The 25,547-nt window shown below is 35.7% G+C and overlaps 1 protein-coding gene across 10 annotated transcripts in view; it reads left to right on the top strand.

Moving 5' to 3' along the window:
* Nucleotides 1-25,547, top strand: part of LOC131689086 (capon-like protein) — a 41,699-nt gene that overhangs the window by 7,085 nt on the left and 9,067 nt on the right. For 5 of the 10 annotated variants that reach the window (XM_058973892.1, XM_058973891.1, XM_058973890.1 and 2 more), the window contains exons 3-10: nucleotides 9,332-9,403; nucleotides 9,682-9,777; nucleotides 10,320-10,490; nucleotides 17,027-17,201; nucleotides 19,039-19,139; nucleotides 19,195-19,368; nucleotides 21,946-22,068; nucleotides 22,374-24,940. In XM_058973892.1, the coding sequence (XP_058829875.1) occupies nucleotides 9,332-9,403; nucleotides 9,682-9,777; nucleotides 10,320-10,490; nucleotides 17,027-17,201; nucleotides 19,039-19,139; nucleotides 19,195-19,368; nucleotides 21,946-22,068; nucleotides 22,374-23,291 (1,830 nt within the window). In that variant the 3' untranslated portion in view covers nucleotides 23,292-24,940. Of the gene's footprint in view, nucleotides 1-9,331; nucleotides 9,404-9,681; nucleotides 9,778-10,319; nucleotides 10,491-10,964; nucleotides 13,705-17,026; nucleotides 17,202-19,038; nucleotides 19,140-19,194; nucleotides 19,369-21,945; nucleotides 22,069-22,373; nucleotides 24,975-25,547 lie in introns of those variants that run through there. The other 5 variants (XM_058973893.1, XM_058973886.1, XM_058973885.1 and 2 more) reach the window with 5 other exon arrangements.

The following is a 25,547-nucleotide window of genomic DNA, read 5'->3' as shown; positions in this document are numbered from 1 at the left end:
CGGTCACCAATCCTATACACGGTGTTCCTAAAACCGTTATTAACAAAAAAAAATGATCATAAATTTGTCATACGGCATTCGAAAGATACAGTATCCAAGCATCTTCTCAGTGAATTTCAAAATGATCCGTCGAGGGATTCGAGAGAAATTGCAATTTGAAGTTTTACTGTATCGATTTTGTTGGCTATTTTCGGCAAATTTAAGACTAAGAGAAACGAAAGCAATGAAATTGAAAGACGGATAGGTATTCTAGAGCGAATCAGTTATAAACTTAGAACGGAAAACTAGAACTAGGCAGGCTCATATGGGCATAATCGAAAGGAAATGTGAAGAATTCTTTGCCTTCTGCAGATTAGGAGTTGGGCGTACGGCATACGGTCGGCGTCGGCGGTAAAACATGATGATGAGTTATGTTCTACCATAGACCATGCGGTAGACTTGGGTGCAACGCCCAACTCCTACTCTGCAGAAGGCAAAGAATTCTTCACATTTCCTTTCGATCATGCCCATATGAGCCTGCCTAGTTCTAGTTTTCCGTTCTAAGTTTATAACTGATTCGCTCTAGAATACCTATCCGTCTTTCAATTTCATTGCTTTCGTTTCTCTTAGTCTTAAATTTGCCGAAAATAGCCAACAAAATCGATACAGTAGAAACTTGCGGCAATTAAAACATAGTAACAAACTTGAAGTTTTATGACACGTTTCATAAGGCTACCAGCAAATACCCACGGGTTTGGTCCTATCTCTACAAACAAAATTTTTTTTGTCTACTTATTTAGTACATGGCATTCGAAAGATATAGTAATCAATTATATCCCCTGCAAGTTTGAAAATATTCCATTGACGGAATCGAAATTTATAACGGTTTGGATGTGGTATGCGGTCATAGATGGGTTTTCTACCAGACTTCAAGCGTGAATCCATGTTTGTCCATTGACTATTTAGATCGTTTATACGTGCCGCGGTTTTTAAAAGAAAACCTGATCATTTAATTACATAAATATAATGTACAAAAGGTGTTATTTATATGGTACAATTAAAAATATGAAAATAGGGTTGTCTACCAAACGTTAAATATAATGTGTAAATTAAAAAAATGGATAAAAGTCGGAATGTTTACTTCAAAAGGCCATATTTCAATGGTTTGTTGACCGATTCTAATTATTTTTTCATTATTGAACAAGTAGACGTTTCGTCGTTAATTTTCATTAATTTAAATTTAATTGCAAAGGCACGATTCACTCAAAAACAATACGTTGTCAAGTCAGATTTAGTGTACTATTACGACCGAATGATGTGAAGAATGATACCGAGTACTATGCAATGTTTCGATTGCACCACTTGACAACGAAATTGTTTAAATGAAAAGCGCCGAACCTTGTGGAAATTTGGCTCTGTAGAAGTTCCATAAATTGACAAGAAGCTGTTTTGAACTTAACATGACAACGAAAACGACTACATCTGAATTGTTCCAAAGATAAAGTGAAACTTTCAAATCCTTCTTGGTCGGAACTCTTACATATGCACATTGTTAGCCATCAACCGGCTTGTAATAATGTTTTCTAATGTGCATTTAATCCGATTATTAGAGAAAACTTTTCACTTTTCAATTCGATGTCATTATGGCACTGAATAGGCTTCTATCTTATTTTCTCCAAGAAAACCACTATAGATACGACCAATTGTTTTAACAGACTGCATACTTTATACGAGTGCCACTTGATACCTGGAAATTAATTGTATTAATTCACTGCCACATACAATAAATTCCGCCAAATATTTTTAAAATTCATGTTTTTAATGCATTTTCAGACAACCCGATTTTTTATCTTTTAAATTTGATACTACCTACCAAACTCTGTCCTGCTGCCACAGCTCTGACTTATCTGATTGTAGTTTTACCAATCCTTTTTCACTGGAAATGACGGAAGTAAATATCGTTCATTAACAAAACTTTTCGTGAAAAATATTTGCACAAGAACTACCATAAAAGTTTTGTGCTTGTTCAATCGAATCTGACGCGAGCGAAAATTTACTGAAGATTCTTTTTACATATGCTGAATGTTCACAGCATATCGCACAGCTCAGCAAAAACAGAATAGTATGTTCGACAGTTTTTGTTGAAAACACTGTTTTAATTTCTAAATTCAACTGCGAGCATAGTTGAAATTACGAGTTTTATTTTTAGTTTTCATTTTGCTGTATTGTGTCCAGGATTTCATCCAGCTAAAACTTTCCTTTAAAAACAAGAAAGATTTTTAGAAAAATATTAGTTTAATTTCAACTAAGCCGTTAGTTGATTTGACGGTTTTCTTGTTGAATTCAACTAATTCAAAAACAGAAATTGGATTTAGCACCAGAGCTGATTTCATGCTTTCCGTGCAGAAATTGCACGATGAATTTGAAGTTGGATTTATTCGTTTTCAGATATTCGTGTAACCTTACATTCAATATTAACAGTCAGATTAATAAAAGTGTTTTGTAAGAAGTGGGAATATTTTTTTAAGAGTTGTACGCATCATGTTCCGTTCTTGCGACTTTTATTTTCAGCCGCTAATTTGTAGAACTACTGATAAATGGGAAACTGCAAAATTAAGTGAGCTGCGGAGATTATAAACCATTGCACCATAGAAGACGGACCTAAGCTAAATAAAATTATGATTTTAGTATAGTATAGATTGTATTAAACTAAGACAAATTTAAAGGCCATTCTCTGCAAGGACTTTCAACTATTTTATTTGGTAGGGTAGACGTGCCCCTATTCATCTCATTAGTCACGATGTCACACTATTTCGCTGATAACTCGCCTTACACTGATTGGATTGCACTTAAATAGGTATCAACATCTTTGCTTCGTTCTTAAGAAGCAGATCAATAAAAAAACTGGCTTGGAAAATGTAAAATACCCGCGCTAGAGCGAAGCAAAAAGTCGAGTACAACGCACCCTAATTCATCCCACCATTTGAGCTAATGCGATAAATAGAGATAGCAGACACTGCTCTAACTAATGTGTTTAAATTGATGGGATGAATAGAGGTGCTAAGATGAATTAGGGCACAGTAACCCTAATTACTCCAGATACACTACTAGTCCAAAATTTGGAATCGCTTCAAAAAGTATTGCAACATTTTAAAAAGTTTGACATCATCTTAAAAGGGTAAATTCAGGATGTAATATCTTGAGATACTGCATATCTGCAAAGCAACTCTCATAAGCAAATTTGTTCTAAAAGTCAAGTGGGTTCGGGAGGTGAACATTTTGAGCCAGAATTTTGTCACTATGTAGCGCTAATGTGCATGTGAAGCTAAGTATTTTAGCTTGCTTTATCTCGTTTCCCGAATGAACCACAGAGTTCGTGTCTTCAGTAAAGTTGTTCAAAAATGAGGATGATAATCATTTTAATTAGGTATGTTGTTACCACGTGGCGCTAGTGTACATGTGTAATAGTGCATTTTGAACTTTTTCAATTAAGTGATTTTGACTACCTAGAAAGTTCGTTTCTTCAGATAAATTTATAAGAAGAGAAATGCCGTGCGGATAGTGATTAGTTTAATTCGAAACTCTGCTACCATGGGGTACTCTGCTACCATGGGTTTCAACTTCTATTATCCAGTGTTTCATAAATCACTCCTATTAGGGGTCATGTAAAAGATCTCGAACAGCAAGTAATACTGGTCAATATGATCAGTCCAGCTCAATCATATTATTTAAATACCATTCAGCTTCTTTAGGATGCATTGGATCGTAAAGTAATAATAGCGATCACTCAATCATAACCTTTTTTGGCACTGTTTAAAAGAATGCTCCAGCGATATCAATGAAGAAACTCTTAAAAGGCAATACTGGTGCAATATATTTTCAGGAAGCTAAAATATAAATACTTAGAAAACAAACTTTTAACAGTTCAAATTTATGAAATGATTTAGCTTAAAATCAAAATGATTGCCATGTACGTGGTCATGACCTAAAAAACAACTTTGTTGAATGCACGACCTTTGTAGACTGTTAAGACAGTCGAAATTAAACAAGTTAAAAAGCAAAACCTAATATCTATACTAGTGCTACGTGATGACAGAGTTTCGAGCCGAACACACCACCAACATCATCGCAGTATTTGCCTTCTAAACAACTTCGCTGATGACGCGAAAATTCAAGAGAAACATAGAATTCCATATCAAAAAGCTTGCTAGCCACACGAGCTTGGTTTTATAACGGGTGTTCAATAAAAAATGAGAATGATTTCAATACCACTCTGTAATTAAAGAGCGTAATTTTTTTTCAGAGGATTGCTCCCTGAATTTCCTAGAAATGGGTGGCATGTTTCTTTTCGCTCGGGTGCTGTCAGTTCAATCGAAGATGGCGTCGAAACAGCAAGCACTCCGCGATCGTGTTGTACGGTTTTATGAAACGCATGGTCATAGTGGAAAAAAAGTTTACGGTAGACTTTCGAGACGAAAACGTGCCCGTGAGTACAGCTTAGGGACCATTCATAAATTACGTAACGCATTTAGGGGGGGGAGGGGGTACGACTAGTTGTGACAAGTTGTGACATAAGGGGGAGGGGGTGTTAACTAGATCGTTACGTAACATGTTTTCTTCGAAGAAAAAAAAAATTTTTTCTTGGAATTTGTTACGTAACAGTGGAGGGGGGGATGGAGAAATTTGTGACAATTTGTTACATAGAGGGAGGGGGGAGTCAATTTTGGGCAATTTTTGCGTTACGTAATTTATGAATGGTCCCTTACCAGATTCTGGCATCTTTCAGCGTAAAGCGGAAAGCCGATAGCGACCGTCCGGCGAAGATAATGACGAAGTAGAAGAAGAAAGCGTTGAAAAAGCTGTTCGACAACAAGGACGGAACGAGTTTGCCGGCCGAAAATTGAAAATTGCTCCCTTGATATCTTGATTCACCGAACCCTCAAGATGGATGACATCATCTGTCGGAAGAAAACTCGGTTCTCCGTGTACACGGACAAGCAGAGAGCGATCGTGAAATCGCAGTGCCGGTGGATGACGAAAAACTACCGTGGGACCACGAAAGTTACTTTTTGCTCTTGAAGACCCACATTCCAGGAAATAATAGCTACTATTCCAGAGACAATTCGGCCACACTCCTCGAAGTAAAATATAAGTTCAAGCATAAATTTGAAAAAAATGCGCTGTTCATCACCATATCGGACAGAGGGACGCCGAGGTTCAAGACGAGCGGTATGGCCATCAATCAACAAGTGTACCGGGAGGAGTGTCTTGAGAAAATTCTTCTACCGTTCTTCTTGCGTTTTTTGGCTGGACAAGGCGTCTTCCTATTACGCCAAGAAGACGCTGGAGTATCTTGAGCAGAAAAAGTTATCGTACGTGCCGAAAGAGAGGAACCCGACCAACTTGCTCCAGTGCCGTCCAAGTGATGATTTTTTCGGCTCCCTCAGTGCCCTAGTGTACAAAAATTGGCAGCCAAGGATACGAAGCAGTTGACCACCAGAATCCGGAATTGTATCCGGAAGATGGACCTAAGTGCCATCCAGCGCTCTTGTGAGAGCATCGCGACTAAGCTTCATTGTACGGCTGATCAGGGCCCCTTCTCCAATATTCCGAATCAAACATCAGGATCACCAGATAAAATATGTCCAATAATGTATTATTATTTCACATATACATTTGCACCACCTGTAGACAGAGTTTCGAGTTAAAATGATTGTCATGCGCATGGGCATGATATCAGGAGGGATTTTTCCAAAGATATGGATGTTCTAGGACAGCGATTCTCAACCTGGGGTACCTAAGGGGCCGTGAAGACTTTTCTGGGGGTCCGCGAAGAGGAAAATCTTTTCCGGACGGATATTGAAACTTCAAGTTTTTTTATCGTATCAGACTGAAAATAATATATTGACAGCATATAAATCGATGTTAAGCCGTGGGGGTCCACAACCGCCCAGGATAATTTGGGAGGGGTCCGCGACCGCCCAGGATAATTTCGAAGAAGTCCGCGATGACCCAAGGCGATTTCGAAGGTGTCCACGGAGCAAACAAGGTTGAGAACCGCTGTTCTAGGACGTTAGGAAAACGAGATGAAACAAGTTGAAGTGCACAAATTCATATGTACGCTAGCGTCACCTAGCGACAGAATTCCAAACTAAGATGGTCGCCTGACAAGCCGCTTTGGTCTAAAGAAGAGCGGGGTTGTAGATAATCAGGATTTCAGCATCTTGAACTCATTCTTTTGTAGGTGATGCTAAACTTTTGCGGGAGGTGTTGTAATATTCAATTACGAGAAACATTCAAAATTGTTTAATCATGTTTATAGAAAAAAATTGTTTTGGCCGACACTGTATATGTTGAGGTACGGGAAAAAGGGAAAATTGAATTTTCGTACAGCCATGTTTTTAATGAGTACTTATTATGCAAAATCAGTTTGAGAACATTAAAAAATACTAGTAATCGTCAAAATTATAACAATTTCCGCAAAACGTGTTTTTTAAAGAGGTTTGGTGGAAATCCAGTCCAACAGCTGGTATGATTTTTCCAAAAATCTAAATTTATAACATTGATATGAACATTAAGCAGGAAAAATGGAATCGTTCAGACACAGCAAATAAATTACGAAAAATTTAAAAACAAAATTTTAAACTGGTCGAAAAAATTTTTGGCGGTCCTAGTCACCGCAACTACGTCTTTGGAATAACATTATTTCGAGATAATCGCTTTTAATATTTCAAATATAAACCATACCCCCGTAAGAGAGCTTGCTTTACTTTTACTGCTTGGATCTCTATAAAAAAAATTGAGATAACATTCTTAAAAACCTATACTTTAAGATAAAATAATAAAAAAAAATATTTCTTGACCGACTTCAACGTAAAGGGTGTTTTTCTTTACGTGGGATTTTCTGACAACTGAGTTGGACGTACGATCCTAATACATTTTTAATTACGTCAGTTATCTTTGCAATTTCATCATGCAAAAATGACCTTTCGCAGGTTACTAAAGCATTATCTTTTCAGACGTGACCCATGATTGGTATTAACGATGTTGAATTCCTCTGGATAAGGACTCGTCAGCTCTATCGTTTGTTCCGCATTTATCTGTCAGTGTCATTCAAATCGAGCACGAGACCATTGCGAGACATCGCAAAAACGGTTGTGTCGATTGGCTGCCTCGTTCTTACGGTTTGACGTCTTTGGAATTGTTTTATGGTGTTACGTCAAGTCTATCGGCTATACCCACATCCAGAAAACAACTGATGAGCTAAAGATCAACATTGAGTGCGTTATTCACATTTATTATTATTTGACTCGTGTTGTCTATAAAAAAATAATATCATTACACGTGGTACAACAAATAAGATCATCATCATCACAATTCACACATCCTTTCCATACCTACCGTTTTAGAGTTACGGTGTCATTGGCAAAGTTGTTGCATAGACTCTTGCGCTTTATTTGATCATTTCATATTAGTTCGGAATTCAATTACTAGGGCGGCGCTGTTATCAACTTTTTAATGGAACAAGATAAAAGGATAATGTCTACGACAAAGTTGTATGTCAGGTAATTATAAGTACTAACTTTGTAGGTCCTTCAAGTTTTGAAATATTGCGCATTTTTGAAAACATAATCTGTAAGTTAAATTTTTAGCCAAAGCGTGCTCCATCTCGAAACATAAAAGACCTACAAAATTTGCATCTTCAGAAGATATATTTAAAATGATTTCTCGAAATCAAGACATTTCAATGTAGTTTTATTAAAAAGTTGATAACAGTGCCGCCCTGGTAACTGAATTCCAAACTCATATGGTTCAACCAAATAAAGCGATAGGCGTCATACAGGAACTTTTCCGAAGACACCATAACTCTATAACGAAAGATAATAATTGACTTCACTTTTTTTTCGACTACAATGTACTGTTTTTCTCTTCATTCCCTATTGCTCGGTCAACTTTCAATGTAGAGACATGACACTTTCAGAGGAATTTTCGAAAAATGCGCTCAACAATATACATTCGTGTATATAATAGATAGGAAATAGCCATTCATAGCAAGTATGTGATCGGCGCTCACCTTCAGGAACGACTGTTTGGGCCGAAACGCCAACGTACAATGCTATCCAACTAAAAACAATATTATATCGAGCTCACCGATATATGAGCTATAACATAATGTTTACTGATGGCGAATCAGTAGACTACTTTTTCCTAATACCTGGGAAAACGAACGAAAAAACTGGAATTTCCATAAGACACAACGTGATGTTACCCCTTTTGGACACCAGCTAGTACTGGGGTTACCCCCATGGTCAATTTTGACTACTAATAGCAAAACATCTAAAAATTATTTTTAAATTTCCCAAATGGCAGTCCACTATTAAAAAAAAATCAAAAATGTCAATTTCGGATAAAAAGTTTTGATTAGCCCCTTTTGGACACTAGCCGTTTAATTGCTGCAAACGATTGTTTGGGTGTCATTTTGAAAATAATGATAAAAACACCCTTTATATAACTCCTTAAGGTAGACAGCATTTAATATGTAATGTGATAAGAGATTTTAAATCAACGCGGCAATAACTGAGAGATGGCCAGTCTAATTAAGACTTCCAGTTATTCCGCCTCTATCCAGTGTCCGAATGATTTTCCTCTCGCTTTTGTTAACTTTGTCTAATCAAGCTCATATATGCAACTCACAGGTTGGTAAAATTACACGGTAATAATAAAAATATATTCATGCAATTGATCTAAATTTATCAATTGAGTTTTTATTCTTCTCGCGCTACGCGTGTAAATGTTAAAATAATTTATGTTGTCATTTTAAACTATAAAAATGCTCGAAATGCTTATGTGATAGGGTGGGTGCTTCCATAGTTGAGGTGTACCAATGTTTCAGTAGTAGGTCCAACCACAACCAACTATTTTTATTGGTTCATCACACTAAAATCATGCGACAATTAAGCTGTTATCCTTGAAATTCGCTCAAATAACTATTGAAAAAATTGATTTTCTTACTCCCTTACACCTATAGTTGATTTAATGTACCTATAGTTGCAAGTCCCATAATAAATCAATAGAATTTTCAATGATTGGAAACGAAATTAGCGATTGCACCACTATTGGTACATGTGTTCCTATAGTGGTACAAGCGGTTTTGAATACCTAAATAGATTAATAAACAATCTGTGGAATAGAGATTGAAATCTGTCGTTTAACGAATTAACATCGCCGATAGATCTATTAATAGATTTTTTAACAAAAGTTTACCTCAACCCTAATATTATAAACAAAGAATTGTCATACTAACGCAATGTACAATGGTTTAACGTAATTTTTCGTATCAACTTTTTTTCAGCTGATCGGTTGGCAGATAGTTTCACGACCAAATAGTCGATCTGAAATAGTTCAAGCAATGCGTAGAATACGGGTAAGTTTAATAAATCGATAATTCAGTGTTAACTTTCATATACTAATATGCAGTAGTGTTCCGATTGTTTGCATTACCCAAATTAAATGCTATTACATATGTTTTCTTTCAATTGAGTTTCTCCTAAAATGGGCTAATAAAATCGATCGAAATTTAACCGTCACCATAATTTCTTATTCAATTCCTAAATTTAACAAAACACTGCTGTTTATTAGCATGCGATGAACCAGTTGTAATAAAAAATCCTAAAAATGTTTATTATTTATTTTCATCTGCAGTATGAGTGCAAAGTACAAAATACTAAAAAGAGAAAAGTTGCGTTTCACATCTCAGTTGATGGTGTAAGGGTTTGTTTGAAACGTAAAAAACGAAAGGTAGGTAATATAAAATATAGAATTATGTTGAATTCGTACCAATTGGTTTGTGAGATTGACATCACCCACCCCACCATCACCATAATCCAATTCAATTAATCTAGTTTGCCATTTGAAAAGAGAATATCTCTTTCGTTTTTTAAAAATAATTGTAACTAAACAATGATAGTACCATTGTTTTCAAACAATGTTGTAAATTGTTTGAGTTTTCATTAGTGATGTAAAAACATGGACAATAATTAATGAAATCGCTAAATCGCTGTCAAGTAAGACAATTTAGTTCCCAAGCTTTTCTTACAGCCTTTTTAAATGCTTTTTCCAGTGTAGTGTTTACTGTTTCTTTTTATGATAAAATAATTTCCCAGTAACGTAGGTAATGCATCTTGCTCGCAACTATACATCAGCGTGATTAGTTTGTTTCATAAATATATGAAATAATTCTAACTGTGAAGTTATCGAGTTAAATGTAAAATATTTATAAGCCTCATGTTGTCCGTGAATTGTAATATTGTAATTTCACCAGCTCTTTTTATTCCATTCAGAAAAAGCAGCATCAGTGGAATGAACCTCTTGAAGTTGAAATGTTAAGCCATCCCATCTATAGGATTTTCTACGTGTCTCATGATAGCAACGATTTAAAAATCTTCAGTTACATAGCAAGAGATGGAAGCAGCGATGTATTCAAATGTTGTGTGTTCAAAACCAATAAAAAGGTAATTTTTATTTTTGTAATTCACTGAAAAAGCTATGCCTCAATAGATGTATTACAATGCCTCGCCAAATGTAAGTGAAAATAGTTTCAAAATAATTGTACCTATATCAGTGTCACTGCACCTTAAAATAAGACACAACGGCTGATGAAAAACGCATTGCAGCTGCCTCATTTTACCTCTGTATTATGCACAACCATTTATCATAGATCCAAATTATCACTATAGACACCCTCCGAGATTTAGATATATCAAAACCTTCCCCAACAGCACGTAAGGGCAGCGTTCGAATCAAGGAATATTTCTTTTTATTTGATTCTCCCATGAAGCTCTCTTGCTCCACTATGAAATGCTTAGCCGGAGAGACGCGCAAGACTCACCAACACATCTGGTCAGCACAAAAAAAAACTTGCGCGTCCGTGTGTACCAAAGGTTTATGAAGCAGAATTTTAAAATTATACCAAAATTCATAAAGCGAAGAAGACGGAGATATTTCTCAATGTGTTCTGCACATAGTTAGTGCGTACCAAGTATTTAGCCAGTATGGTTTGTTGTGGAAAAAATGATCGTTTCTATTTGTGCTGCGAAAAATCTTAAATTTTAGTTTCGATGATGGATCACTTATTCAAAGAACTTGAACGGACCAATGGACTGATGAATTATATGTAGCGCTCATGCAAAGTGAAGAATAATTGAATTGTGCGCTCCAATTTCTGCAATAGAAAAGATTAAATTTTGAGGCATAATTTAGAAGCTCATACGTTTGCCCAACTATGTTTAATGATTACAATGTTTAGTGTTTCGTGCTGGTGTGAGATTCACTGTTAAAGAACTTTGGTTCAACCATCACTAAATTTACAATTATATAATAACCCGAAAAGGACTTCTGTGAGCGATAAGTTAAAATCAGTGTGTGCCAATACCGTACGGCCAAACTTATGTGACATTGTGGAATTCTAAGATAAAAAATTAAGCTAGCTCTAAAAATAAAACGATATCCAAAGTGAATTTGATATAGGACTAACAAGTTAGCAACACTTTCGCTCGAAAATGATCTCACATCTAAATCCATGTATAAGATATCAACTGATTTTCTGTTTAGACGTTTGTACTACGGACTTAAGGTCCTCTAAAAATGACATGAACGATATATTCGATGACAAATGACAGACAACATAGCAATTCATGCAATTACGAATACACACACTAAAACGAGGTAATGTCTGAGAAACATGTTGAGTTTATTGTGCATTGACAGCAAAATGACGACTTACATGAGCAAATAATATAAGTATGTGTTGTGTTGAAAACAATCATGGTTTTTGATATATTTTTTATTATTTGATATTTTGTGGATAAAAATAAGTTTTGCAATAATAAACTGGTGCGCCCGCGGGAAAAGATGCAGGAGAGGCTTGACCTATTCTAAATATAAACTTTTAAGTTTGATTTGTCTGTTTAAACGACACTTGATGATTGTGGTAGCAGCAATAGTTATGATGAAATGTAATTGCTTTGGCGACAATAATATTGGCACGTTCATTTCGGTGTAGAAAATAGAGTCAGAAGAATCTCGTGTTGCTTGTAACGAAGAAGAATAAATTGAACTATGGAGTGAACTAGAGTGACCTAAAATTCATAAAAGATGCTTATGGAATGAAGGTGATTTCGATGTTCTCATCAATCAAAACTGCTGAAAAATACGACATATTTCTCCGAATGACACAATCAATACTGGAAAATGATCAAGAATAAATCAGAAGATTTACGAGCAGAGTGCAGTAATTCATTGTCATCGCCAACCAGCAAACGTAAAAATGAGTCTGCACTTAAGCAACTACAAAATGACATGATGGGTAAAGCTCGTTCCACGTTAAGCAGCTTGGGGGATGTGTTGAAAGGAAATAAGAATACTTCTAGCAACTCAGCTCCATCTAGCCCTTTGTCAGAGACACAACATAAAACCTGTTCTAACGATTGGAGTTTGGAGCCCATGGATTATCAAGCGCCTGCCCCTCGTAGCCCGAAATCTCCAAAAGACAAAAGTTCCTTAGATTTTTTTCTTTGGTCGAAAAGTAAGAATAAAGAGTTCGCGAAAAGTATAAAAAAAGATAAGCTTAAAACGCAACCTTCGCAACTGAGTGATGTTAATGAAGAAGACATTGAAGAGGAAGCAAGAAAAGATTTAATATGTGAATATGAAAACTCGCCTAAGGCAAAAAACGCTGCTACAGGTACTGTCAGAAAAACCGCATATGACACTAGTACATCGGCAATACGTTATCAACCACATGGGCTTTCGCAACGTGCGAAATATTCCATCAACTTTGATGAACGATCAAATGACTATGCAACTGAAGCTGAATTTACTCATTCAATGGAGGAAGGAATACATTATACAGCACGAGATGGTTCAAACAAACAGTTTGATGGTCGGCCAAAATCATATAATGAAAAAAACATGTATACACAAAATACTCGAGGATATCAGGAATGTGATGAACGGTACGATGACGATTCTGCTCAAAATATTAAAAATACGAGAAATCCCTCAAGTCCAGCACCAATAAAACATATACTGTTCAATGAGGAAAATGACATTTTGTATTATAAGGATTCACAAAAACCGTGTAAAACTAAATCGCTCAACGAATATCATGGCAGGGAAAAGCATAAAGGTGTTCCTTTCAAAACATTTTCTGCAAAAGAAAATCGGAAAGCACATGAATCTACACCAATGCTACAAAGAAAAATATCAAGAGATGACAAATCATCGCTAATTCCTTGTGCTACCATACCTAACGAACAAAGCGTTGTGAAAACTACGAAGAATGTTCAGAAGAGTGCAGGACATTCTGAAGATCAACCAAAGGTGATACAAAGAGCAACTTACATGAAACCTACTCTGTCCCGAGAATACTCAATAGATTATAGGCAGCCTACAAGTAGTGCAAATATGAATCTCAATCAATACGCCGAATCAGCAGATCCTTTACTGGTGCGACAAAACCAATACCAAATGGAGGAGCCAAATGATAAAAAATTTAGCAGAAAAATATGTTTTCAAGAACCCATATATGATGAAAAAACCAAATGTGATACATTACCCCGTAGTCGAAAAAATGTGAAAAAGAGCGAGATTGACAAAAATATAAATGATTATTTAGACATGGATATGTTAAGACCTCGAAGTGGTAGTCTTGATTCGGATCTTGAGGTAATTTTTATGTTTTTTTTTTAAATTTACTTCACTCATACAATCGTAATTCACTACTAGCCTCCTTTAACTATCCTGTAAACTGGATGTACATAGACAAAAATAGAAAGTTATTTTTACATGATACCCGTTTAACTATCACGAGCTACACTTTGAAAAAAGTTTTAAAAAATCAAGTTTGAATCCTTTAAATTGCTTGATTTACTGTCTCACCATTGACTGTGTGAATGTAAATAATTGTAAGTGAATGTTGTGCTCATAAAACTAAACAGTGGACAGTGGTAAACTGTCAATAAATGCATAATCCATTTATGGCAAAACTTGTGAGTTGGTTTTTTACTTTTCGCCTAACTTTGATTAGACATTCATTCCCAATATACTGTGGTTCTTCTTGAACTAGTGTAAACTCACTTGAATTCATTATGCAGGAAATCAGTGGTTATTCCTTCTCCGGAAAAAGATTTGCTATATATCAGTTTTTTATCAGGTAAATCCTTGATTTTGGAGAATCCCAAAATATTCTTCCACTGCCCTCTCTGTCATTCCATGGTAAATTTCTCTAATAAACTAAAAAGGCACACTGCTGATAATTTTAGTACATTATGGATACATTGACTTTTTTCAATTTTCGCACCATTGCGCAATCAAGATCTATTTAACTTGCAATTTTTTTTTTAAATTTTCGAACTTGTGCGCTAATGTAAATTCTCATTGAATTATATTCAAACATCAATATAAAAGTAGATTTACGAAACAAAATTTAGATGGCACATTATATACGTGAGAAAACCTTGGTGTAAAGTACTCATTTTTTGGAAAATGAACATAGTTAAATAAAAGGGAAAAATATAGCAATGCAACTAGTTGCATGACATTGCCAGGTTAATTTAACGTCATATATAACCTCTTATTTCATAATTTGATTATTATATCATACTTTTTGAGAAGAATTCAATTTACAATGCTTTTGCCTGCTACGATTATTTGTGAGCAATCTCTAAAATTTATTTTTGTTTTAAATATTTGTGTTGTACCAACGATTACTATATGCTCAAAAATCACTATCTAATTTTGGCGAAAAGTAATCACAGTGACGACAAGTAGTAGGCAAATAAGCCATTTTCCAAGATACAACTACTTATAATCGATAGCACAGCCATAAATTCAAGATAACTAGAAGGCGATTTCCTACTTTCTGATTTCATGTACCTGTCCTGGTTTTTGGATCAAGTGTATCTAATTTATTATACATGATAGTTAAGCTTAATAGCATTGTAGGTCTTGAGCAAAACATTTACAACTTATATTGAACATTGATAAAAAAGATCAGTAAACTTGATCATTCTCGAATCGAAACGAAGTACCGTTCTGTATTCGACGGTTCAGGAATCACAGTTTTATTATGGGTGATCATATGACTAGAAAGGTGTTGACAAGCTTAATTTTGCGTTGAACGAAACAAGTGCAACTTTACACTTTTATTTGTTTATTCTGTCGAAATGTATAGAAACGACCATTACCTTTACCATTTGAGACGTCAAGTACTAAAACTGTTCTTGGCAGTTTTAGGTTGGAGTTCAGAGAAAAATATCGACTATTGATTGAGTGGTCATGAATGATTTATAGTTCTCTGGGTTTTGTCTTCGGTTTCTTCGTAACATACAATCGGACAGATTTTTTTCAGTAGCTGTATTTTTCTTAGCAGTTTTAGTATAGTGTTTTTCATAGTGACCGTACCCGTTTTTATGCTTACTGGGTTTGTCATGTGTTTAACTATTTCATTTTCTGGGTTTTGTGTTTTCAATTTCTTCAGAAAAGTTTCGCCAATGATGAAAACACCTAGTGTCTTCAGTAAAATATCTCGATATGCTGTTTTCTACAACTTTGTCGAAGACTTTGATCTTGGATATCAATTTTTATGAAATTGATATCCAGGATCGAAGAAATAAATTTCAAATCTCACCACTAGATTAACGATAGATATATCAATAACAAAAGCAGACTTTTCCAGAAACTTTCCCGAACATTATTAATTTTGGGGAGCTTTTTACTGTTTTGAAACGCTTTGCTCCGTACCGTTGAGTCCGGCTTTTTCTCCTTACCCCCTGCGAAGGGTGGACTCGAAATACACATTCACTGTACTGTCGAAGATTGGAGAAGGTTATACGGTGGTTTAATGCATTAGTCTGACTGAGCCGTTGCACTTTTATATATTTACAATTTGTACAATATACAAATAATTTTCAGACTGTTTGTTAACTCGAGTGCGCTAATAATCAGTAGATCCTTTTTCACAGAGAAAAATCATTTGCTGTGTCATTGTATTATATAACCTTCAAATTAATTAATTGCAGCTTGGTGGAAGTGGTACGTATCGACCTGACTTGTGTAAGTGCCTAATGTTGCTTCATTAAGAACAATACCATCAAGTATGCATGGAATGGTCAGTTAGAACAGAATAAGATGTACCGACGGCATTATCATCGCGCACACTCAGTTGGAAATACCTGGAAAGTTTCTCTCAGTTTCATTCGTAACGTATTAGTAATTGTTCCACCTCGCGAATCGTTCGTTGCCAGATTGTTTAAAGTTAAGCGGTGGGATTTTTAACTTCTGCCCTTGGTGAGATAAGCAGATAGATTGTGGGGATGTTTTTGAGACCAGGACATTAGTTTGGTTCGCCACTTGAATGAATAGTTTCTTAACTGTAGTTGATTGGTTGCAAATGTTTTGTCCAATATTGCATCTTTTTGTAGGAGACCATTCGATAATTGATAGATTTATCCGGGAAACAACTCATTGTTGAGAACTTTTCGACCATTATTAGGTACTCGTTTTTATGTATGTTCTTTGGGTACTATACTAGTATCCATCATTAGGTACAACCATAATCATGACAAATCCTCGTTGACAATCAAACATATAGTTAAAGTTAAAGCGGCAAACAAATGTATTCTAACCTTCTGTCTAGTTAATGACATCTGTCGTTCAACCTAACTTGCAATCGAATTCGTTAGTTGGACTGACTTTGGGGGACTATACAGTCAATTATGACTGAATCGGTAATTTTATTAAAAATTCCAAGTTATCTTTCGGTATTTTCCCTGCTTCAATGATACTGATATAAAAATTAAAATGCTTTTGGTTATTCGATTCGCGTATTGTCAATAATCGTAAGCAAGACTTGCGATCATAGGTACATGTATTGTAAGTGTTAACATCTAACTGATTGAGACATGGCTTTCCTTCACATTTATTTTTATTTTTGCATATTTCATATATTTTTAACGATATACATTTATTTACATTTCCAACTTCTCAGTCACAAGCTATGCGTATTGTTAGAACAGTGGGACAAGCATTCGAAGTCTGCCATAAATTGTCCATGCCAGACGTCGGTGGCAACGTAGATGATGAGCATTCGGAGCCATCCCATTGTGACTTCTCAGAAATCGATCGAAACTCCGATAGAGTGAGCGAAGAAGAAGATAAAAAAGGTAACTTATAATATTTAAATTAAATTTAAAATTAGAAAAATATATTCTAGCGACTACCCCCCACTCCCGCAAAAAAATCCGTCCTATTGGCCGGATTCGAACCAAGTATTCTTCGCTACTCCAACGCTACCGCATTACCTTGTGAGAACCGCCTCATCAGTGTAGTGCTAATATCCTGGTCTCACAGGCTAATTATTCGACCCAATATTGTTTATGTCAATCTACCCTACAATTATCCTGCCAGCTAAGAACTGGCTGTGAAACTATCAAAATTGAAAATTGATCTTCCTGACATAAAGTAAGACCGAAGCGCTCTTACTCCCATACTTTGTTTTATTATAGTAATATTCGGTGGATAGGTTAGTTAACCAATACTAGGTATGTATATATCGACCGAGTTCAGCAGAATACGACTTGGAATTATGTTGTATGCGATTATTAAAAATGCTTGCTCGTGCACATGCGCAGCTTTCTGCGGATTTTGCTTTTCATTTTGGTGTGTTTTTGCACATGAATGTGTATGTAAAAGCTAAGGTTTTCTCAGAAGGCACTTTTGAGCGCTCTCAAACAGTATCGCCATCGCTACCGTCGCATTCGAATTACCAACGATGCGCGATCACTTGGTCAATTCAAGGTATACAATGACGTCAAATAGAAGAAAAAAATGGCATTCTGAGGTGCACGGGTGAAGTAACATTCTATCAGGCACAAAAGATGTAACCATATAGTAAAAACAGATTGTTGATGCCTTATAAAGCGTTAACGTTATTTCTGGTATGATGATTTATCGATCAAATTAAATTTTCATATATGTCCGTTGGATCTTAAAATGAATCTGATCCACTTTACAAGACCGAGCCCATTTTACAAATACTCCAAAGAAAATTTGTAAACATACATTGTCGGTATATGTGGTTTGGTCCTCGTTAGGAATCTCTTCAGGTGTATATTTAACGAAAAAATCATTCTGCATATACTGTCAAATCTCACACGCAACCTAAAAACCAAATAATTCAATTCTGATCATTCAACCGAAGAAATTCATGATGGTCTATTATTATTTTTTTAAATTCATATTTCTGTGTCTTTTGGGTTCGAAATCGACGTTTTTGAATGTGAAACGATGTGCTTAAAATGAGATTACGTCGAAACGAAAAGAGATAGCGATATAATGTCAAAAATAATTGTAGCACACGGCATTATAATTTCGATGATTATAACATTTGTTATTCACTAATGTGAGAAAATGGACGAAAACATTAAATAATAACACTGATTTTTAATTATTTTACTTTCAAAAGTATACTGACTTCCTTTTACTGAAAGATTTCAGATTTTTCTAGGAAAGATATTCTCAGCTTTCCAATTAAAACAAATGAATAAGACATACGTTTTAAGTTAGAATTAGTATAAAACAAAGATAGACCAAAAAATCCAAGTGCAATAGACCAAAAGCAGAAATCTAAGAATAAATAGGGATATATCGATATACATACATCTCTTTTAATGAACAATATAAATGATAAAAATAATTATATTCAGTTCTTCGAGATAAAAATACGCTAACTTTCAAGAAATTGATAGGTTGTATAAGCCCATTACTTGAAAGATATAAGGACATTAATCAATAAAAAAAAGTTCAGTTTTCTAATGGAACCAAAAGAATTAATATAAAGCTTGATGGCGTGTACAACGATTTTTCCACCAAATGCGATTCCCTGTGACCTCTCAAAAGATGGTTGGTGATGAACCAATCTGTATAATGCAGTTCACTATATATTGTTTTAATTTTGAATTAAATATATGATAGTAAAATTTGTGTTTTTCTAACTTCTAGACAACATGATTCCAATTCATGACTTACCACGACATACAAGACCGAGTCATCTAGAGATTTTACCACCATCCAATATAGGCCAGAGAACGCCAATTATTCAGGTATGGTTATATTATCTCGAAACGTGAGTTACTGAGCTAATCATCTTAATTTTAGGAAAAAGCAATTGAAGGATTTTCAGAAAGTACACCAATAACTGCTTCTACAGAAATTGTGTCATTGAAGGAGCAGCTTGATCAACAGCAACTTCAAACTAGGCAGATTTTGGCACAATTGATGCTTGTGAGGGAGCAACTAATAACAGAGACAAATGTTAGGATTGAAGCTCAGGTAAGAACGACACATGGACCAAATAATGACCAATTATCAGAACTACTTACTACAATTCCAACTCCACACAATCGATTTTTAATTTTAACATGAGAAATTTGCATATTTTGGATCTGTTAAATCTCATTAATTACGCGTCCTACAATTTAAAATTGTTTCAAACCGCCGGATGCCACTTGGCATCTACGCTGGTTGTGTCCGTTGAAATATTATGTAATATCTAAAAATGGTTACGGGATGACGAGGGTACGAAAAAATGAGTTTGAGCTGTAGACTGTTGGAATCCGACACTAACAGGAGTCAGGATGCTCCAGTGTCTGTTATATACATATCTACACACATATATATACAAACAAGGAGAGTAAAGCCATGTTCTGAGCCACATGCTTCCACAAAAAAGGACTACAGTTTGGGAAGTCTAACATAACGTCGTTTAAAAGAAACATGGGAAAGATCTACAAGTACATTAAGGATATGTACACCATCGATACTAGAATAAGACAAATAGCAACGGGTATCAAGTCCACCGTGGACGCCGTCCAACATGAACATACTACGCCTAAGACGTGAGGTCAGAACGCCGAAAAAACGCAAAATGTGGCCAAATTGAAAAAAAGTTTCGGAGGAAACATAAGAGACGTCGAAGTCCTCCCGAAACCAACGTTCCTTACACCGACGACCAGAAAGGTAGAACAAATCGACAAACGACCGAGAAAGTGGTTTTAGACAAACAAGAAATAGTGGTTGACGCACTTTCGTAAACCGTAATGCGATGCTGATGGCACAGAAGAAACCGATGTCCCATGAGCTGGAAATCTGTCCTCATAAACTGAATATCAGCGCTGAAGGACTCTTCCCGAAGCATTAATCAAGAATATAATCAATTATACCGTTCCGTTTGATAGAGTAGAATATCATGGAATTGATACAAGTCTCCAACGATGAACTTTTAGCAGTGTCGATAGAAGAAAGTACCCGGTTTGGATGCAATATTCAACGTCACTGTAAGTTTGAAATCGGTTATAATCATGGCAGAAGCCCATCATGGGATCATTATGAAACGGTACGTAAGGGGCGCGGGTTTGCGGATAAGAGACACCGAAAGAGGCGAAAATGTTGACGATGGAGATTAAAGAAGATCGAAGAGATTGGAAACTAAATGCAAAGAGCGAATCTGCTGATAATCACTATAAAATGGTTATGCTACTGCTCAGCAACTACAATAGTCAGAAAGCGCCGACTATATCTGCTATAGTGCTGCCAAAGCTATCAATGTTTAGCTAGAATTACGCCGAACAACGCTGCATCAAGTAGTAATAAGCCCTTTCCCTCTGAGCTTTATCGTGATTTGGACTTAATTTTTCAAAATGGCTTGACTCTGAGGTGACACATACACCGCCGACAAAACTACCGTGATTCTAACTTTGGTGGAATTTCCTGTGTCGACTAAGAATAACTCGTGGACGATCGATACAGACAAAGGTGAGACTATAAATCGTTTGTGCGAGATTTTGAACGATAATTCGAATCAATGAACGCACCTCGATTTCGATCATATGTTACACGACTTGGGAGCAAGTTGAAGGACAGCGGATGCGACGAATGAATTAATTTAAAGTCACGTTAATAAAAATAAAGTAAAAGTAAAAAAAGTTGAAGGACAACCCGAGGCAATTGTTTCTTTGTGGAACAAAACGTCCACTCGTCGAATTCCTGAAAACGTTTGCTATCGAAGTAGAACACTACTAATAAGTTAACATCTTTCTCTGAATCGTACCCGAGAGCTCTATCAACGTTTTTCTTGAATTTGCCTGCAACATCATACACCAAACGCGAAGTATACGCCAATCTTTGTGGTGTTGACAATTACAAGAGACCGTGATCGGACGGGTTCCAGCTGTCTGCAGTGCATCTACCGACAATGACGAAATTGTTGAGCTATGTATCGACACTGATTGATAAGTTGGAAAAACGGCAACTTTCGATCGTGTTCCTCACACTGCTGTGGAATAGCAGGTTGCCATGACTAGTTGACCAATTGGATCTTTTCGTATGCTACAAACCGTAGTGAATCTATAAGACTTGGAACTGCATATTCAGATTCTTTGAACGCTCAGGCGTACCACCTTGAGCCTCTTATCTTCCTACTCTTCTCTTCGTTAATGACCTTTGCAGTGAATGAATATTTTTCTAATATATTATGGAATGATATACATTTCCATTACTTGCCTGTTACGGAAATAATACCTATACCTTTAAAATTAGCAATTGCAATTCTTCTGTGCAAGAATCTATGACTTCGAAATACAATTTGCCTTTTGACTGATTGATTTTTACAACCATTATTGATAGTAACACAACAGGTATTTTTTATATTTTTGCTAACTTTCACGTTGGCAGATATTACAAATTAACTTCTGCATATAGGTGTGTGTAGTTGATAAATTAAACGTCTTGTGTACATCAAACCTGCGTTCATAGTGTTAAAAGTATTAAAGCTCTAATAATCGAAACAAACAAAAATGCTTGCATTAGCCAATAAGAGACATATTCATTTTTTTTTTCATTTTAAAACAGGCACGCATTCAACAATTGGTACAACAAAATCGAGAACTATTAGAGCATATTGCAACCCTTGGAGGATTTCATGATTCCGATCGACCAGGAATGTCAGCTACCGCTATTGGATTAGCGCCGCAGGTATGTCTTACGTTGCTAGTACTTGTGAAGAATTGTTTTGCTGTGTCTAGAATACCCTACAAACGTGTGTAAAGTGTATCATAACAAATTGTGTGTAATAATGAAACTCACTGTCGAAACTGCAGTGTACTTTACGCATAGCATTTTAAAAATCATACTAATATGAATGGCGATGCTATTGCGATTTTCAAATGCTATTTACTAATGGATGTCGTTGAAGGTAAGTTTGCGACTTATGTTGTTTGTACTTTTGTGTAGATGAATACATAATAAGAAAATTACAATGAACTGTAACTTTTTTACAGAATCACCACCAAACATTCAGTGATCTTCTAAATCTTGGAGCATTAGGCCAATATTTCCCCACAATGCAACCAAGCTCACCATTGCAGCAACCAATGAGTAATGCATCTGGAATGAGCTGTCCAATGCTCAACAAGTTACATAATAAACTCCCGGTTGGTCCACTCACTACACAGGATATATATAATTTGAATCAAAGCATTTTGAGTCAGCTTGCCAATTCAAACTATAATCCAATGTATCCAACCCTATCTCCGACAAGTATGAATTCCAGCCAGCAGCATCTCAGTAATTTTATGTTTGCCAACCAGAATGCAACAGGATTCAATAACGTCAAGCCGTTTTCAGGTGAAAATGATAGTATAAAATGCCCGAGTAGCATGGGACTAAGTCAGGTCGATCAATCAAACAGAAACAGTAACAATAGTAGATTGTCTCTGGCTCTTGATGATTCCACGACCAACAGGAGCACCAAAACACAGGAGGATTCAAGGTTCAACGAAAAGTCGACACCAGTAGAGAGTACCCAATTTATAAAGCCACTTTCGCAAGTAGGGACGTTAACAACTATGGACGCTGATGGAAAAGTCAAAGTTATAGTACCTGTTAATACAAACGATCAGTTGGAGATTCCTACTTCCATGAATCGCAAATCAACGTCATTTTCAGAATTGTCTGGAAATGCCAGTAATGAAAGTAGCTGCAAAAATGTATCAATTCTGAAGGATTCAAAAGAGAAAAAATCTTCCATTCCAAGCCTGGTAACATTAAAAATAACTGACGAAAGTGGTGTAGTAACAAGGAGGCTACCTGCAACACCTAGTTTTATAACCCGCAGTACTAGCGAAAAGGTGCCAAATCGTAGTCAAATAATGAGTCAAGTTCAACGTACACAATGGGCTCGCCACACCACTAAATAAATTGGAGATTAGATCTGCATGGTGATCCCAACAATATATACCGAATTATATTCTCTAGAAATTACAATAATGAAGAAAATTGTAATATGTGAACTGTAAACGTGTGTACAATGTATACGGTGCAAAAACGAGGATATAATATACTTTTGTTTGACTTTTCATCACATCCGTTCTCCCTTTCTTATATTATAAATACCTGAAGCCGCTGTTGAGAGCAATGTCTGCGATCTTGTTCAACGCATTGACTCAAACAAGATTCGAGTTGAGCATGTTAATATGCTTAAGAACGAACTTAAGAACGAATAAAAGATGTAGCTGCCAATTTAGACGCATTCCACCGATTGTATGCCGAGTAAATACTTACCTTAGCTAGTTCGGCATATGCTCGTACAGTAATGTTTCGATTATATCACGGTCGGTCTGTATTTTAGCGTGATATATTTGAAGCGTGATATATTCAAAACAAACCAAAAAATTACATTCAAGCATTAATCCATGTATTTCTATAAACAAAAAGTAATGATAAGGTCAAGTTAGTCAAAAGAATAAATCATAGTAGGGTAATGGGCCTATTTTTGCCATGCTTCTATAATCACACTACCCATTTGAAGCCGATGGCAGCGTCTGCAATCTTTGTTCAACGCATTGGGTAAAACGGTATGGCATCAGTGGAGAATTTTTCCCCACACAGCTTCACCTTACGTAGAATATATCGTTTCTTAAAATAGTTGAGCCACCCAAAACTAAACTTAAAGGAATCTGCCACTTTAAAGTTTTGGACAAATATTTTGACTATTAAAATCAGTGTATTCGAAGAGATTACGATTCAGTTCTCGTTGTTTCAACATCCATAGAAATAGTCCCATCACTAATTGTTGATGTTGTCCTTTCAAAAAAAAAAAAGTATTCACATCGATTCAAGAGAAAATGCATATCTAGGCATACCTACCATATCTTGCGTAATTTGTTTTTCTCATTATTTTGTTAGATTTTCTTGCGGATAACTAACAATTTAAAAAAGAAGTCGGTTTGTTTATCTGCTACGCCAAACGGTCCCTCCAGACGGTCCCTTAAGGACACGGCAAATAAGTTACGAAAAATTTAAAACTAAAATTGAAATCGGTCGAAGAATATTTCGGCAATCTTAGCCATTGCAACAACGTCTTGGTAAAACATGATTTCGAGATTATTCACGTTTGATGTTTCGCGCCACGCCCTGTCTTCACTTAAAGGAACAAGATAAACAGCGCTATAACTGCTTCTACTACTTATACCTCTATAAAAATTTCAGATACTTTCTTAAGAATCTATACTTTTATCTTAAAGAATAAAAAAGTACGACTTTTTGACCGACCTCATCATATATAAACCCTTAACGAAATAGTCCGAAACCTAATAATAGGCTCATTACCCTATATGTAAATAAGCAAATCAATTGTAAAAAACCCTAAAAGTGCCAGGACACAACATGTGGCTTAATTGGATCAAAATGTAGTGTGCCTTATCTGTATTTCAAAAAGCGTGATATAATCGAGATAAAACCGTGATATATTCGAGGGTGATATAAACGAGTATTGATATAAACGCATAGTGATATAATCGAAACATTACTGTATATCTATACCTAGCTATCGTACATCTTTTTTTTTTTTTTCATACGTTTATTTGACACGGCATTTGCAAAAGCTTTTTACGCCAGTTTCTTTTTTACATAGCACGTTACAAAAATCCTTAAGACTAATTTTAACTATACTAGTACTTTGTCTAAAACTAACACTGAAATCACTTTATTGTTTGCTTTTTTCCTTACATTGTTGTATTTCATAATGATCTAGTATTTTCGGGTGCATTTATTTACTTTTTTTCTGTTTTTGTCTAAATTTAAAAACTAAATATTCTAGGACACTTTAATTGGTGAATGATTAGCCTTGGATGAGAGTATGAGGAGATGAATTTAATTAAATTTTGACAGACGCTGTTTTTAGAAAATGATAGATAAGTTCCATGTATAGAGGATCGCGATACGCCAGGATGTCTCTAACAGGAACATGGATTGGTCTTCCTCGGACTTGTAAAGAATCTACTAATTGTGATCTGGCTTCACGATATTCAGTGCAGGACCAAACAACATGCTCAATGTCGTGGTAACCTTCTCCACAAGCACAATGATTACCCTCAGCGAGCCCAATACGACGGAGATGCGCATCTAAAGTATAATGATTGGACATGAGCCTAGACATCACACGGATGAAGTCC

Source organism: Topomyia yanbarensis, chromosome 3 (genome assembly GCF_030247195.1).
Source record: "Topomyia yanbarensis strain Yona2022 chromosome 3, ASM3024719v1, whole genome shotgun sequence".
NCBI lineage: Eukaryota > Metazoa > Arthropoda > Insecta > Diptera > Culicidae > Topomyia > Topomyia yanbarensis.
This window is presented reverse-complemented; position numbering and strand designations above follow the sequence as displayed.